Source organism: Chlorocebus sabaeus, chromosome 1 (genome assembly GCF_047675955.1).
Source record: "Chlorocebus sabaeus isolate Y175 chromosome 1, mChlSab1.0.hap1, whole genome shotgun sequence".
Lineage (NCBI taxonomy): Eukaryota > Metazoa > Chordata > Mammalia > Primates > Cercopithecidae > Chlorocebus > Chlorocebus sabaeus.
The window spans coordinates 10,669,135-10,686,241 of NC_132904.1; the positions used below are offsets into that span (position 1 = coordinate 10,669,135).

The 17,107-nt window shown below is 45.9% G+C and overlaps 1 protein-coding gene across 1 annotated transcript; it reads left to right on the plus strand.

The window, feature by feature from the left end:
• The first annotated feature begins 328 nt into the window (after positions 1-328).
• On the plus strand, positions 329-17,027 carry PLAAT2 (phospholipase A and acyltransferase 2). The gene is made up of 4 exons (XM_007994825.3): positions 329-721; positions 3,829-3,943; positions 9,994-10,262; positions 16,116-17,027. The coding sequence occupies exons 1-4, from the start codon at positions 713-715 to the stop codon at positions 16,215-16,217; spliced, it is 495 nt and encodes a 164-aa protein (XP_007993016.2). The 5' UTR covers positions 329-712; the 3' UTR covers positions 16,218-17,027.
• The last annotated feature ends 80 nt before the right edge of the window (positions 17,028-17,107 follow it).

The window sequence follows — 17,107 nt, forward strand, 5'->3', positions numbered from 1 at the left end:
GGACAACTATATGCAGATGTCAGAAGAGATACTTATTTGGAGCTTGGGTAGCATAAGCATGCAGGTACCTCAAAGAAGCAACCTCTACGCACCCAGTAATGGGTTTTGTTTCCATTTGGTGGGGAATGAGTGTTTCTGAACTGTGGGTGAGAGGCAGAAAGGGGAGTGGTTTTCAAACTGCTGTCCTAGCAGCCTCACTCTGTTTCCAGGGTAGAAAAATGTGTCTCCAATGACATGATTTGTCTAGGGCCATGGGGTTTGAGGTTGGTGGAAATGTCCGCCTGTCCTAGCAACCATCATTCCCAATTTGGAGGCAGGAGTCTCAGTCTCTCCGGGCCTCCTCTCTCCTTTTTGAAAATTTCCCCCATGGTCTCTGTCTCTACATCCTGCCTTGCCCCCACAACCACTGGATCTTGCTTGTTCCACCTGAAACCTGGTGATTGTCAGCTGTGCCCCTGACCACACTGCCACTAAGTCCTTCTCAATCTAGATCCTGAGCTCTGATTCCTCTTCTCTCTGACTGATTTTCATGCTCCCTTGCCTACTTGATATGTACTCTGCCCCTGTTTGAAGACGGAAAATTTTACATGAACCTTGATCTATGTTCTAAAATAGTTGTATATGGGCTGGGTCACAGGGAAAACGAAACTCAGAGCTAATTTAAGGCTGGACACAGAGTCAGCAACACATAAGACATCATCTTGAAGGAAGGATGGCTATGGTAAGTCCCCAGAAAGGGTTTTAAAGCTTTGATCTGAGGAACAACCGCCCTGTTAGTGGTGACTATGTGTGTTCTCCTTATTGGTCTACAGCTCTGGCATGGAGGGCACATGGGCACACGCTGAGGTCTGGGGGTCTGGCTCTCTCAGGCACCGTGGGAAGGAACCATGGCACTGGGTTATGAGCCCGGAGGGTCCCCAGCCTCAGCTGCTGCATGGGGTCTGGTTCTACTGAGGCCAAAGTTTGGGTTTATGCTTTTCCAAGCCCTCTTCTGGCCACACTCCCAGTGGCTCCGCTAAGCCTCCTGAAGGCAGGAATGGTGGGTTCAGGGAGAGCAGCCCTTGGTTGACCACACAGGCCACCTCCTCCGTCACACCATTCTCAGTGGGTGGGATGAGCTGGGGAGGGAGGGTCCAGGGAAAGGGCTCCATCTGTGTGGGTGATGATGGGGGCTGTCAGAAAGGGCTCTGTCTCCCTTGCCTCCAGGCAGGGCCAGTTCCTCTACGTTCCCTCCTTCCCTCCAATCCCTTCTTAGGTTCCTTCTTCCTTCAGGCCCAATAGCAGCCACATTTTCCTAGTGCTCAGGGTCCAGATACCATGCTAAACACTTATTCAATCCACACCAGGGAGTTAATAAGCAATCCTATGAAGTAGGCATATTACTGCCAACTTCACAGATGGGGGGAATGATATTCTGGTAAGTATTAGAGAGGGGGCTGCCCAAAAGGCAGAGAGGGAATTTGAACTTATGAGGGTCTGACTCTAAAGCTTCAACTTAAAAAAGAAAGAATGTATTTAATTTCAGGAGGAATATGTGAACACATTCATCTTATTTGAAAAACCAAAACTCTAGCCTGGGCAGCATAGTGAGATCCCATCTCTACAGAAAATATTAAAATTAGCCAGGGATAATGGTACGTGCTTATAGTCCTAGCTACTTGGGAGGCTGAGGTGGGAGGATCGCTGGAGCTGGGAAGGTTGAGGCTTCCCGCAGTGAGCTGTGATAGTGCCGCTGCATTCTAGCCTGGGTGACAAAGTGAGATCACGTGTCAAAAAAAGCCAAAAGCCAAAACCAAAAATGATTAGTATAAAAGCTATTGTCCCCTTTGACCATCTTTCCCATCTGTACAGCCTTTCCCCTCGGTACAGCCTGGTGTGTATTCTTTCAAATATTTTTCTATGTTTTTGCATACATATATGGCTACCTTACAAATATTGGTTTGTAGCTTTGGGGTTTGTTGTAGTTTTGAATTGCATTCCCTGAGGACATTTCCGTTAGGAAATGCTTGAATCTTTTCCTTTACTTACCAGCTATTGGAATAATATGGTGATTCTTTTCTGTCCTCCAAAGATGCCTACTGTTTTTAAAAAATATCCTTACGAACACATGGGTTTTAACGTATTTGATGTGTTTCAGTCTGTGTACAGTTATTATTATTATTATTTTTTGGATGCTCAAATTGTCCCTTATTTGGTCAAGTTGACTCTTGACCCCTCTAGTCAAAGGCTTTACTTTTGTTTTTTAATTTCAAGATTTTGGGGGGGGGGGGAATATGTAGTATTTGGTTACATAAATGAGTACTTTAGTGGTGATTTCTGAGATTTTGGTGTACCCATTATCTGACCAGTGTACTCTGTATCCAATGTGTAGTCTTTTTTTTTTTTTTTTTTTTTGAGATGGAGTCTCACTCTGTCGCCCAGGCTGGAGCGCAGTGGCACGATCTCTGCTCATTGCAACTCCTGCCTCCCGGGTTCAAGAAATTCTCGTGCCTCAGCCTCCCAAGTAGGTGGGACTACAGGTGCCTGCCACTATACCCAGCTAATTTTAGTATTTTTAGTAGAGATGGGGTTTCACCATGTTGGCCAGGCTGGTCTCGAACTTCTGACCTCAGGCAATCTGCCCACTTTGGCCTCTCAAAGTGCTGGGATTACAGGCGTGAGCCACCGCGCCCAGCCCCAGTGTGTAGTCTTTTATTCCTCACCCACTGTCACCCTTTTCCCTGAGTCCCCAAAGTCTCTTGTATGATTATTATGCCTTTGCGTCCTCATAGCTTAGCTCCCACTCATGAGTGAGAACATACGATGTTTGGTTTTCCATTCCTGAGTTCCAATTCCATCCAAGTTGTTTCAAATGAAAGGCTTTACTTTTAACTATAGCTCCCCACCAGATTCTGAGTTGACTGGCACTCTCACCGCCCTCAGCAGCAGTTCAATTCCTTTGAACTGGCTCAACTGAGTTAGGGGGAGGAGGGGTGCTGGCTGGCACCATAGCATACCGGAAACAGAACTCTTGTGGCAAGGGCTGTCTGCCATCTGCCATTCTGGGTGTGGCCAGGGCAACATTCCTCCCATCCATGCACCCTCCAGAGGGGCACTGCCCTACTACCAACTCCAACCACACCCTGCCATCCCTTGCTTTAATTTTAGCCTGAGCTCAGACTTCAGCTGCCCTGGGCTTGCCTAAGACATTCTGGGATGGTTAAAGGCATTAATGTCGGAAACTTTCAGCCCTACCCTTCATTCCTGCTCTTCTACTTACTAGGCAAGTTACCTAACCTTCCTGAGACTCCACGTGTTCATTGTCAAGTGGGGGTAATGATAGTTTTCACCCAAGGAGCGGTGTGTAATGTGGGTCAAGTGTCCGTCTGCCTCTGACATGCTGGGCGTTACAAGTCAGACCTCTAGAACTCGTAGGAATCACTTGGGCTCAGGCTCATGGCAGGTGGCCCTTAAAGAGGCATTTTAGGCTTCCTTGGGAATCATGCAGTCACTTGCTGACAAAAACATACTCTGTGCCTAAAATGCACTCACATTCAGCCGGGGCACCTCACTCCATCACACTCCTGTGCTGCACATTCATGAAAATCTCCCTTAAAGATACTCTCTTCATCTCCTGCTTGTCCCCTGAAGAGCACCTTTTCAGTCCTGCAACCCCAGTAAATGAAGGTGCTTCCTACACATGTGAGCAGTGCTCCCTCCCGCCTGTTTCCCGCAGGTGATGAGCAGAGGGAATCTGCAGGCTGGGCTGGGGCTTCTTGCAGGTCAGGCCCTAGAATGTTTCCTGCAGATGACTTACCTCTCTGCCTGTTTCTGGTTTTTCTGTTGCAGGCTAGACGAAGACAAACACTGAGACCTGGAGACCTGATTGAGATTTCTCGCTTTGGCTATGAGCACTGGGCCATCTACGTGGGACATGGCTATGTGGTCCATCTGGCTCCCCCCAGTAAGGATGGGTTCTCTTTTTAAATACAAGGGTTGAGATCCAGAATGTGAAGAGATGCACAATTATGTGCTTGTCCTCACTTCAGGGTCTAGCAGAGTAGGCACTCAATACATAATGCTGAATGAATTGTGCTTTTCCTGCTAGATGTAACAACTGCTATTCTTTTGCAGTAAGTTGGTGGAGAGACTATTGACCTTTATTCTATTATAGAGTGGGGTTCAGTCTGACCAACTCATTGTGCTTGGTGAGCATCCCTCCATGGGATCCCCTATGCATTTGTTGTTCTGGAGGTACAAGCCAGGGTAAGAAGCAGTTACTTCCTTCAGATAGCTTACAACTGAGCGCATCGTACAATGGAAGGAGCGCGTAGGCCTCCCAGCTCAACAGAACCAGTTTGGAATTGTGACTCCTCTGCTTACAGACTGTGTGCCTTGAGCATGCGGCTTCACATCACTAAGTTCAGCTGCATCTTCTACAGAGCAGGGATGAGAATCTCTATGTCCCACCTCATGGAGGGATGAAATGAAGGAAGGTACAGGAAAGCACTGGTGCAGGGCCTGGCCAGGGGCTAAAGCAACCTCCCTTTCCATCTGAAGCATTGTGGCATCAAAGAAAATTCCAAAATCCTGGAAACTACTCAAGTGCAAGACATCAGGGGATTGGTCAAGTAAAATAGATATACCTGCGTATAATGGAATGCTATGCAGCCATTAAAATAGTTGTACAGCAGGTGTATATATACACATTATACACATCTATATATACACACATAGATGTATATATATCTACATATACAGATGCTCTGAGTTTCACTTTCCCTGTGACCCAGCCCAACTTTCTATGTGTATATGTACACATACAGATTTAACTCTTTTTTTTTTTTTTTTTTTTTTTTTTGAGACGGAGTCTTGCTCTGTTGCCAGGCTAGAGTGCAGTGGCGCAATCTCAGCTCACTGCAACCTCTGCCTCCCGGGTTCAAGTGATTCTCCTGCCTCAGCCTCCCGAGTAGATGGGACTACAGGTGCCCGCCACCATGCCTAGCTAATTTTTTGTATTTTTAGTAGAGATGTGGTTTCACCATTTCGGCTTGGATGGTCTCAATCTCTTAACTTTGTGATCCACCCACCTCAACCTCCCAAAGTGTTGGGATTACAGGCGTGAACCACCACGCCCCGCCCAGACTTAATTCTTATAGAGATTGTCATGATGAGTCAGTGACTGCTGACAAATATTTAAGACTGTTGAGAGAATACAGTGCATAACACGTATTATCAATATGACTAATAGGAAGATATGTATATGTACACATATAGACTTGGACTGGGTCACCAGGGAAGTGAAACTCAGAACATCTATATATGTAGATATATATGCAACTCTTGTCAAGAGTTGTAGAAATATTGATACTTATATATGTATATATACACATCTATATCTATAGATGTGTATATAAATGAAATCAAATCAAGCTAGAGAAATTTAAAAGGCTTGTTGCACATACAAAAGAACAGTTCTTGAATCCAGAGACTTTGAACTAAAATGACAAGAAGCTTGGCTCACAGCAATGATAGCTCGGTTTACAAAGTTATATAAATGAAGAAGTACATTGTTTTCTGTTGTAATTGACTAGAGACTTACATCCTTTTAAGGTAGCAGTGCTGCATAAACTTACTTATTTGTATCTGAGTGGCGAAACTGTGAGGTCACGTTGACATGTGACGTTAAACAATTTGGATATGCCCTGGTTACTAGGTCCAATTACAGGCTATAATAGGCTATAGGTCTACTTTTTCCTCCACGTTTTTGGGTGAGAAAAGCCTGATTGTTGCATTCACAGACAAACATGTAGAGGGCTTAGAATAGTTGGGTAGTCCTAGTGTGAAAGGATTCTGTAAAGCCTGTTTAAGTTCAGTAAAGGTTTTCTCATGTTTTATTTACCATGGAAGAAGTTCCTCAGTGCTATTTTTGGTTAGTTAATAGAGTGGAGATGGCTGGGCACAGTGGTTCACGCCTATAATCTCAGCACTTTGGGAGACCGAGGTGGGTGAATCACTTGAGGTCAGGAGTTCAGGACCAGCCTGGCCAACATGGCAAAACCCCATCGCTACTAAAAAAAAATTCAAAATTTAGCTGGGTGTGGTGGTACATGCCTGTAGTCCCAGCTACTTGGGAGGCTGAGTCATGAGAATCACTTGAACCCGGGAGGCAGAGGTTTCAGGAAGCCAAGATTACACCATTGCACTCCAGTCTGGGTGACAGAGCGAGACTCTTGTCTCAAACAAAACAAAACAAAACAAAACAAATCATCAGATCTCATGAGATTCACTTACTATCATTAGAAAAGCATGAGGGAAACCGCCCCCATGATCCCATTACCTCTACCTGGTCCCGCCCTTGACATGTGGGGATTACAATTCAAGATGAGATTTTGGGGAGGGACACAGCCAAACTATATCAGGCATGTTCCCAGTGTGTCACTATTCTGAACAGTCTACTGTTAATACTCTCCACAAGCCTTCTGGCATACACACACAAAAAAAGAGTGGAGAGGCCAATAAAGAATAATTTGGGTTCCAGGACTTGCAATATCCTGCATGCCTGAGGAATTCTCTGAGTTGTCTTTCAGTTACAGGTCAAGGAAAATTTGGATATTATTTATTCTTTCTGGGCACAGAAATATTCCTTTTTTAGATAAATTATGACCTAGATAATGAACCATCTCTTATGAAAGTTGAAGCTTATCTTGAGAGGTCTTATACCCCTTATAAGCTAGTTGTTATAAGAGATATGTTGAGTAAATTTCTGAGTCCTCTTTAGATGAGGAACACAGAAACAAATCTGCATTTCTGGGAAACATACTGCATTTCTGGGAAATTTCAGGGGTTTTAAAGTTTTATGTAAAACTTTTGAAAAGTATAAGGGAGCCTCAATAATACTATCCAAGTATACTGTTGACTTCTCCAAGTAAAATTAAAAAAATATTGACTTTCTCTGTCTATTGGGCTGCTAAAGAAAGCAGAGCATAAGTCCACAATGTTGACATGAGGATAGCTTAAGTTTTATTTATGGTTACAGCTAGCATTTTGGGGCAATCAGAAGAATTTTAAGTTTTTCGTTACATGGTTATGAGTGGTCTAGGACTATTCAAACTATGGCCTCCATTTTAGTTTCTCTTTAAGTGTGTGCATGTGTTTAGTTTTTAAAAAATCAGACTTATTTAAGAATAATTTACAAATAGTAAAATTTATCCTTTTTAGTATGCAATTCTATGAGTTTTGACAAATGCCTATGACTATGTAACCATCACCATAATCTAGTTATAAAATAATTCCCTAATTTTCTCTGTTCAGCTGAACCCAAGGTTGGAATGGCCCCAAAAGTGGTGTCAGGGGAGTTTCTTCAGGGGACTGCCCCCAAAAATCCTGAGATAGGGCCAGTTCGGATTCCAAAGAAAGAAGCACTAAATGCCAGGCTGATCAGTCCAAAGCATTTATTAGGCGAACTTATATGCAGAGGGCTGAAGGGTCCTCTAATTGGACAGCACGACAGTAGATGTTCTTCCCAGGAAGGTCCAGACAAGGGGGTTGGGTTATGAGGTTCACATGAGGGTTTAAAGAATTTGGTTCAAAGCTGGGGCTAGTTTCTACGTGCTTAGCAACACATTTGCTCTTTCAGTGTTTCATGCAACAACCTAAACAACTTTATCCGTGCCAGGGAATGAATGTTAAAGGCTCCGGCTTGGGTTCAAGCCTGCAGAGGGCAACACGCAGCTAGTCGGGTCACAGAGTGTCAAGGCATTCTGTGTTAGTCAGGAGAGAGAAAGAAAGTGGGGGAAAACTGGGGAACACTACACCTCATCCCATGAAAATTGTCCCATACCCCTTTGTTGTCAACCCCCACATATATGCTCACACCTCCAGTTCCTGGCAAGCTATGATCTTTTCTCTGTCCCTATGGTTTTGCTTTTTCCAGAACGTCATATAACTGAAACCATATAGAATGTAGCCTTTTGTGTCCAGTTACTTTAACTTAATGCATTTAAGATTGATGTATGTTGTAGCATGTGTTAGTACTTTGTTCCTTTTTATTGCTGAATAGTATTCCATTGTATGGATATACCACCATTTATTTATTCATTCACCAGCTGAATGACATTTGGGTGATTTTCAGTTTTTGACAATAATCATTAGAGCCACTATAAATGTTCCCATGCATGTTTTTTTTTTGTAAGTGTGAACACAGATTTTTATTTCTTCTGGATATATACCTAGGAGTGGGATTGTAGGGTCATATGGTAAGTGAATATTTAGTTTAATAAGAAACTGGCAAACAGTTGTCCAAAGTACCTCACCAGCAATACAGGAAAGGGTGCTATCTATTGGGGAGAAGGAAGAACCGCATCCCAGAACTGAGAGACTGAGGGGCAGGAATAGGAGAGTGAGAGGAAGAGGGGGAAGAGAGGAGCGTGGGGGAGACTGACAGGTGGAAATAGGGGGTGAGATGTTGGAAGACTAGGGGCAGAGATAGGAAAACTATGGAGCAGAAAACAGAATCTTAGAAGCCAAGAAGGCAGGACATTGGGTTAGGGGATATAAAGGGGTAGAGATGGAGGAGACAGTGTATTTTTCTCATGAAAATGAATAAATTATTGGTGACATATTTTTATACCTGTATTAATCTTGTTTCCTCCAGCTCCCCTTCTTTTTAGGTAGGATCTGCAGTCCGTCCAGGCAAGACTGGGTCTGACTCGTCTGTTTCTCTCCTTGGCAGAGGGTCTTTCTGGCCCCCATTCCTGCTCCTGTAGCTGGAGTGAGCTGGAACCGAGACATTTGTTTAAATGTCATTTTGAAAAGAAAATAAGAATCAGTAAAGGAAAGTGTGAATACACACCTAAGTTTAGAAGCTAGTCGTTTGATAAACTGGCTGTTCAGAAACTGACATTACAACAGGCTTTCTTTAAGCTGGGCTGCTTCTAGCAGGGTCCATTGTAGACCCCTGGGTCCATCGGGACCTCGCTGAGGGTTCTGGGTGCTGTCACTTTGCCTCTGTTTCATTTCAGCTTCCCAGGAGGCTGGGGTCCCCTTTAGAGGCCAATTGGAGAATTTAAAGCTGGAGGGCATGGACATCCCCTGGCCTAGTTCCTCTAATTTGAAAATGATGAAACCAGGGTCCCAAGATGAGAAGGGCTTTTTCTGAAGACACACAGTAAGAGAGCCAGGGCCAGAACCTGGGGGCCCTGGATTCCTGGGACAGGCTTCTGTCTTGTTCAGCTGTTTCCTTTCGTATTGTTTCAAAATGCCACCCTCACCTACTGGAGCTCCCACAGCACCGTCTCAGGGCAATGGAGTGACGTTTTCTTTTCTCTACCTTTTTGGAGACAAGATGTCACTCTGCTGCCCAGGCTGGAGCGTAGTGGCACAGTCACAGCTCACTGCAGCCTGTAATTTCTGCGCTAAAGCAATCCTCCAGCCTCGCCTCTGGAGTAGCTAGAATTACAGGTATGTGCTGCCATGACCAGCTCATTTTTTAATTTGTATTTTTAGAGACAGGAGTTTTAGTACATGGTGCAGGCTGGTCTCCAACTCCTGGCCTCAAGTGTTCCTCCTGCCTTGGCCTTCCAAAGTACTGAGATTACAGGCACCCGGCCTGGAGTGACTTTTTCTAAGCCACAAGCTAGTGAGAGGCAGTTGGGACTATGGCCTGGGGCTCTTTTGCCTCCTCTGTTTGCCCTGTACCACTCTGCCTTGACTGTTGACTCTTTCAGGTATATCTGAACTCACATGGTCCTTTAGAGCTCAGGTTATTTACTTTAGAAATGAGGAAACCAGAGCCTAGGGACCCATGGTGACTTCTCCCAAGTCACCCAGGCTTGGGTCTTCCCTGTTTTCAAGTTTAAGGCCAGGCAGGATGGACAGGTCCTTCCACAGCTCCTCCTTCTCGATGGTGCTCGGGGCACCGAGCTGGCTCGGAGCACTGCTGGCTCCGCCGAGCTTGGAGCCAGCCCTGAGCCCCCCAGGCCCTGCCCAGGACTGAACTCACTGTTTGCACAGGTGAAATTGCTGGAGCTGGTGCGGCCAGTGTCCTGTCTGCCCTGACCAACAAAGCCATAGTGAAGAAGGAACTGCTGTCTGCCGTGGCTGGGAGAAACAACTACAGGGTCAATAACAAACACGATGACAAATACAGGCCACTGCCTTGCAACAAAATCGTCAAGCGGGCAGAGGAGTTGGTGGGGCAGGAGGTGCCTTATTCGCTGACCAGTGACAACTGCGAGCACTTCGTGAACCATCTGCGCTATGGGGTCTCCCGCAGTGACCAGGTGCATCTTCAGACTGTGTCCCCTTCCCAGGAGCCAGGCCACTCCCTCAGCTGCCAGAGGCTGGGTCCCTGCTGGGGCCAGGGCGGGATGGAAATAGACATGAGCAAGACAAAATAGCAGATATGAAACCCCTGCCCTTGAGGGTGTCACATTTGGGGTGGGGACAAGGGTGGGGGGATATGCAAGTTGGCAATGTAGACCAGTGCAGTGGGTTGGGGGGGTGGCCACAGAAGGGAGTCACAGCCTGAAACAGCCCTCCACAGCCCTAGAGGCAGGCTTTATGATTCCCACTTTACAGATGGGGAAACTGAGGCTCACCGTGCTTAAGTAACTTGTCCAAATTCATTGAACTCCTAGTTATTGAGTCTCTAGTCCATGACAGCCATGGTGAAGAGGGGGAGTTAAACCTACATGTGTTCTCTCCAAGGGCCCAGATCAAGGAAGGCTTTGTAGAAGAGGTGACAGCTGAGCCCAGCCTGATTTAATTATGTTGATTAATCTAAAAGAAAATGAGCTGGAGATTACCAGGGAATGGGAGCAATAAGGAGTGTAGGCAGAGGGAACAGCGTGAGCCAGGAAGGGGAAAAGCCCAGGTCATATTGGGTAATTTTTTTCTGTAAAGGGCCAGATAGTAAATATCTTAGATTTTGTGGGCCAGGTGGTGTCTGTCTTATTACCCTGCTGCCGTAGCTTTGCAGCACAAAAGCAGCCACAGACAATATATAAACGAACAGGCAAGGCTGTCTTCCAATAAGTGTATTATTTATTTTTTACAAAAATAGTTCACAGGTTGGATTTGACCCATGGGCCATAGTTGGCCAACTTTTGGATACAGGGTCTCACAAACTTTTTTTTTTTTTTTTAAATACAGGGTCTCACTCTGTCACCCAAGCTGCAGTACATCACGTGGAGGTCGATCATGGCTCACTGCAGCCTCGACCTCCCGGGCTCAAGCAATCCTCCCACCTCAGTCTCCTGAGTGGCTGGGACGACAGGAATGTGCCACCATGCCTGGCTAATTTTTGTATTTTTCTGTAGAGATGAGGTTTTGCCATGTCGTCCAGGCTGGTCTCGAACTCCTGGGCTCAAGCAATCTGCTTGACTCGGCCTCCCTTGGGATTACATGAGTGAGCCACCACACCCAGTCCAAGACAACTTAAAAAAGCACATATCCTTTCATACATTCTTTGATGACATCAAACACTTGAAAAAATCATAAATGTAAAACCTTTGTAAAGGAAAGGATGGATTTTGGTATATTGCATATTACATATTTGTGTACGTATTTTTTTCACAATCTTGAAGTTGCACATTTAGCTCATTCAGTTAGGAAAAAATGTCTTCCGTGTAAACGGTCAAGCCAGGTGTTATTTTCAAACCAATCAGCCCAATCAGGCTTATTTTGACATTCAGAAAAAAACTGACAATTTTTCAATTCAAATGAATGTATTAATGCACAGTTCCATGACAACCATCTCACTTTAGAATTCTCATTCTAAAGCAGCGGACAGATGAGGCAGGAGCCTCGACGTGGTTGCACATTCCTTTCTGAAGCCCTCCCTGTTTAGGAGCAATGCATTCTTGAATCCTCCCTTACTGGCGTCTAGGAGTGTCTACACCTTAGCCTGTGCACCATAGATTCAGGGCGCGGAAGGATTTAGCTCTTAGAAGGAGAGGTGATAAAAAGGGGAGATGGGCAAGGAAAATCCACACCTTCTGGAAACAAGTGCCCCAGGAGGGAGGCCAGGCTATTAACTGAGAGCGTGCCAGGCCATGCTGGGCACTGGGGCATGGTGGGACATGCTCTGGTACTCAGTGGGAACCCTACTGACAGGGTCTCCCCTCTGTTGAGCTGAGGAGGGTGGACCTATCTCTGGATGGGAGGGGTGTCGGAAAGGGATTGAGGATGGGCTGCCTTATCCTGCATCTAAAAGCTCTTCTATAGGCCGTGCGGAAGCCCCGAAATCAATCTGGAAGACCCCAATTTTAGGAAGTGGTTGGCCCTCTGCTGTGCTTCTGAGGGGTCAGAACTCAAGCCTACGGGGAAGACTCAGGGGAGGCAGTTTTCTCTGATTTAGTTTGTCCCTTGTCCTTGAGCCTCTCTTGTTGAACTTCATCTGCTGCAGGTCACCCATTAACTTGCCTTTCTTTCTTCCTCTCCGTCCTCCCTGCTCATCTGACTCTGCGTGTCTGGAAGGACCCTCCTCTGTCTGTCTCTAGCTCTCCCTCTGTAAGAAAGTGGACTTGTGAGAACTGCAGGACTCTCGGCACACAACGCCATCCAGCCCCTGCTCTAATAGATGACCGAGCTCTAGCACTGCTTCTAGCAAAATAAGGCTGTGTCGGTAGGATGGCCCCAGCCCCACGATAAATGCCTGCCTAAGAAAGCGCTCTGCTGCCAGGAGAACTTACCGTTTGTTCTAACCAACACCGGACAGAGACGCTGGCCCTTTCTTAGAGTGTTTATTAAAAAGGACTTGTAATTATGAATCCTTCCTCTGTCCCTTTGAAACATAGATACAGTCATCTCTTGGTATCCATGGGTGTGGGAGGGATTGATTCCAGGATCCCCTGAGGACACCAAAATCCATGCATGCTCAAGTCCCTTGTGTAAAATGGTGTGATATTTGCATATAACCTGTGCACATCCTCTCATGTACTTATTTTATTTTAGAGACAGCATCTCACTCTGTCACCCAGGCTGGAGTGCAGAGGTGCTCCACTGAAATGTGACCTCAGCTCATTGCAGCCTCAACCTTCCTGGGCTCAGGGGATCCTCCCACCTCAGCCTCCTGAGTAGATGGGACTACAGGCACACGCCACCACATCCGGTTAATTTTTGTATTTCTTTTTCGTAGTAATGGGGTTTCACCACGTTGCCCAGACTGGTCTCAAACTCCTGGGCTCAAGTGATCCACCTGCCTTGGCCTCTCAAACTGCTTAGGATTATAGGCATGAGTCACTCATAATTACTCATAATACTCAGTGCAATGTAAATGCTATGTAAATAGTTATACTGTGTTTTTAAAATGTGTATTATTTTTTATTGTTCTTTAAAAAATTTTTTTTCTAAATATTTTCAATCCACAATTGATTGGATCCATGAATGTGGAATCCATGGATATGGAGGGCTGACTGTATATCTCTTACAACTCTGAAGCATCTTTCTCAAGGACCCGAGAGCCAGTCCTTTGAAATATAATCATCAGGAAGGACAGAGCCTTTGCCCCATCTCTGTGGGAGGGTAGAATCCTAACTTTGATAATTGCCAGCTAGCAGACACAGCTGGCCTCATGGTGTATTCAGGGACTAACCCTTTGTAATATTTCATCTCCCTGACTCTACTGAGCCCTCGCTCACCCGTCTCCCTACTCCTCCATCTCCTTTTAAAATGTCAGTCACCTCTGCACAAACTGGAATGGAGCTCAGCTCTTTCCCTGCTGTCAGTAGAGACTGAATCAAATCTGTTTTTGCTGTTTTAAGTTATGTCTGGCTTTGTTTATCTTTGACACTTGGAAATGATTCTGAGTGTATTTGAATAAAATGGTTCTTTTTTCCCCTTTCTTTTCCCCAGTCACTCACATGTTTTAAATTCATTGATACTCCACAGAAATCTGCTGTTTGGTTGCTGGTTTAAATATTTGCTTCCCTGTCTGTGAAGGGCTTAAGTGCCTCTGTTGGGAAGTCAGGCAGATCTGAGCCTTGTCACTCACTTGTCAGCTGTGTGGCTTTGCGTGAGTTCTTTTTTTTTTTCTTTTCTTTTTTTTTTTTTTTTGAGATGTAGTCTCACTCTGTCACCAAGGCTGGAGTACAGTGGCGTGATCTTGGCTCACTGTAACCTCTGCCTCCTGGGTTCAAGCAATTCTCCTGCCTCAGCCTCTCAGGTAGCTGGGATTATAGGCACCATGCCTGGCTAATTTTTGTTTTTTTTTTTTAGAAGAGACGGGGGTCTCACCATGTTGACCAGGCTGGTCTCGAACTCTTGACCTCAGATTATCTGCCCACCTCAGCTTCCCAAAGTGCTGGGATTGCAGGCGTGAGCCACTGCGCCCAGCCTTTGTGTGAGTTCTTTACACTGTCCATCCTCAGTCTCCTCTGGAAAGTGGGAATTAGAATCACTACCTCCTAGGGTTGTCAGGCAGATTTAAAAAATACTGGGCCTGGAGAGTTCCCAGCGCAGTGCTGATATCTAGAAAGCAGCCATTCTCACAGTCTTCACCCCTACCCCCCACCCCATATTGTTTCCCCCAGTCGCTCCAGTGCTGGTCTCTCAGAGACAGTGGCGCAGGCAGGGGCGGACCCACAGGATCGCAGCAGGCTGTCTTGGCTAGCTCCCAAAAGCTGTGCCAAGCACACCGACCCTCAGGGGTCAGCCTCACATCTCTACGGTTTTTTTCAGCGTATCCTCTTCCTTCTGCAGAACCATTTCCTGTCAGCACATAAGTGAGGCAATCTTATTTATTAAATTAGATTAAATAAACACCCTCTGTGCTCCTCACAGTCCAGCATTCATTTAGCAGATGAATTATGAGTGTCGACTCTGTGCCTGGCAGTGGGATCAGCACCTGGGACAATGAGACCAATCCAGGCGAGGTCCCTGCCCTCAAGCCTTGGGTAGTGAGAGTTCCCAGGGGTGATTTCCCAATTTTACATCTGCCTCAAGGGCCCCAGTCGGCCAGCCCTGACCTAGAACATCTGGACACTGCCCGTCTGTCCTTGCCACAGCCACACTCTGGGGGTTTATTATGCTTTTTGCATAATACATTATTATTATTTAAATTACATTAAACAATTAAATATTATTATTTAAATTAAATTAAATAATAAATTATTATTTAAATTATTAAATTATTTAAAATTAAAATTATTTTAAAATTTTTAAATTTTTAAATAAAAATTGGCCAGGCGCGGTGGCTCAAGCCTGTAATCCCAGCACTTTGGGAGGCCGAGACGGGCAGATCACGAGGTCAGGAGATCGAGACCATCCTGGCTAACGTGGTGAAACGCCGTCTCTACTAAAAATACAAAAAACTAGCCGGGCGAGGTGGCGGGCGCCTGTAGTCCCAGCTACTCTGGAGGCTGAGGCAGGAGAATGGCGTGAACCCGGGAGGCGGAGCTTGCAGTGAGCTGAGATCCGGCCACTGCACTCCAGCCTGGGTGACAAAGCTAGACTCCATCTCAAAAAAAAAAAAATAATAAAATAAAATAAAAATTAAATTAAAAAATTATTTAAATTATTTAAATTATTATTTAAAGTATTATTATTATTTTTTAAGACAGGGACTCACTCTCACCCAAGCTGGAATGCAGTGGTGTAATCTTGGTTCACTGCAACCTCCGCTTCCTGGGTTCAAGTGATCTTCCTGCCTCAGCCTCCTGAGTAACTGGGACTACAGGTGTGCACCACCACTCTCAGCTTTTTTTTTTTTTTTGTATTTTTTGTAGAGACGGGGTCTTACCATGTTGCCTAGGCTGGTCTGGAACTCCTGGGATCAAGCGATCGGCCCATCTCGGCCTCCCAAGGTGTTTGGATTGCAGGTGTGAGCCACGGCGCCCGGCCTATTATGCTTTAAATACCCACAGGGTGTATCTGGTTTTCCTTCTTTGACTCTGTGTATATCACAGCTATGGCTTTGTTCTTCCATTCCTTCTGTGCCCACCAGACATCTCCACTCCTCTTTCCTGGGTGGCCTGACCTCTTGGCATCCCCTCTCCCAGCCAATATTTGTTCCCTCTGTGCTTCAAATGAAGAGGACTGGGCCAGATGAGTCTTTCCCGAGCTGTAGTTTCCTGGTGTGTGTATCGTGGTCCTGCCCTGGTGCTGAGTGTGCTCTGCCTTCTCTTCCGCTGCAGGTCACTGATGCAGTCACGACAGCGGGTATGGCAGCAGGCGTGCTGGCTGCTGCAGGCCTTGTGGGGTTGCTGCTGGCCAGAAGCAAGCGGGAAAGGCAATAAATCCAAGAAATTGTCCCAACAACCACCAATTCTTATGGAGGAATATTATTTAGCCAGCAGGAGTGGAGTCTGGCTTACTGATTTTACTGTTTTGTGTTCATGCATCTTTATTTTAATGGAGTTAAAAGCATAGGAAAATTTATTTGGAAATGCAGCTTAGTATGAATTCTATTAAAGACATAATTGGGCTCTGCTATGGACTGAATGCTTGTGTTCCTCTCACACCCCAGATTCATATGTTGAACTCTAACCCACCTGTGGGATGGTATTGGAGGTGGGGTCACTGGGAGGTAATTAGGTTGTGAGGGTAGAGCCTCTAGGATGGAATTAGTGTTCTTATGTGAAAAGGAAGAGTCCAGACCGGGCACGGTGGCTCATGCCTGTAATCCCAGAACTTTGGGAGGCCAAGGCGGGAGGATCACCGGAGGTCAGGAGTTCAAGACCAGCCTGGGCAACCTAGTGAAACCCCATCTCTACTAAAAATACAAAAATCAGCCAGGCGTGGAGGCAGGTGCCAGTAATCCCAGCTACTCGGGAGGCTAAGGTATGAGAATTGCTTTAACCCGGGAGGCAGAGGTTGCAGTGAGCCAGGATCATGCCATTGTACTCCAGCCTGGGTGACAGAATGAGACTCTATCTCAGGAAAAAAAAAAAAAGAAAAGAAAAGGAAGAGACCAGAGCTCGCGCTCTCTCCACCACGTGAGGACCTAGTGAGAAGGTGACTGCAAGCCAGGAAGATTCTCCAGGTGCTCTCAGCATAACTGTCACCCTGACAAATGGCTGCCCTGAACACTTACTCCCTCCCTCCCTCCACCGCCCCAGGGAAGCACAGGTCTCCCCCTGGAGGATGCTTCTGGGGTGCATCCGCCATCTTTGGTTGCACCAATTTC

What these genes read in the sequence shown, in the direction of transcription:
- PLAAT2 (XM_007994825.3), top strand. An exon ending in GGTCCATCTGGCTCCCCCCA is followed by an intron (nt 3,944 to 9,993) that starts GTAAGGATGGGT and finishes CTGTTTGCACAG; the next exon opens with GTGAAATTGCTGGAGCTGGT. An exon ending in GGGTCTCCCGCAGTGACCAG is followed by an intron (nt 10,263 to 16,115) that starts GTGCATCTTCAG and finishes CTTCCGCTGCAG; the next exon opens with GTCACTGATGCAGTCACGAC.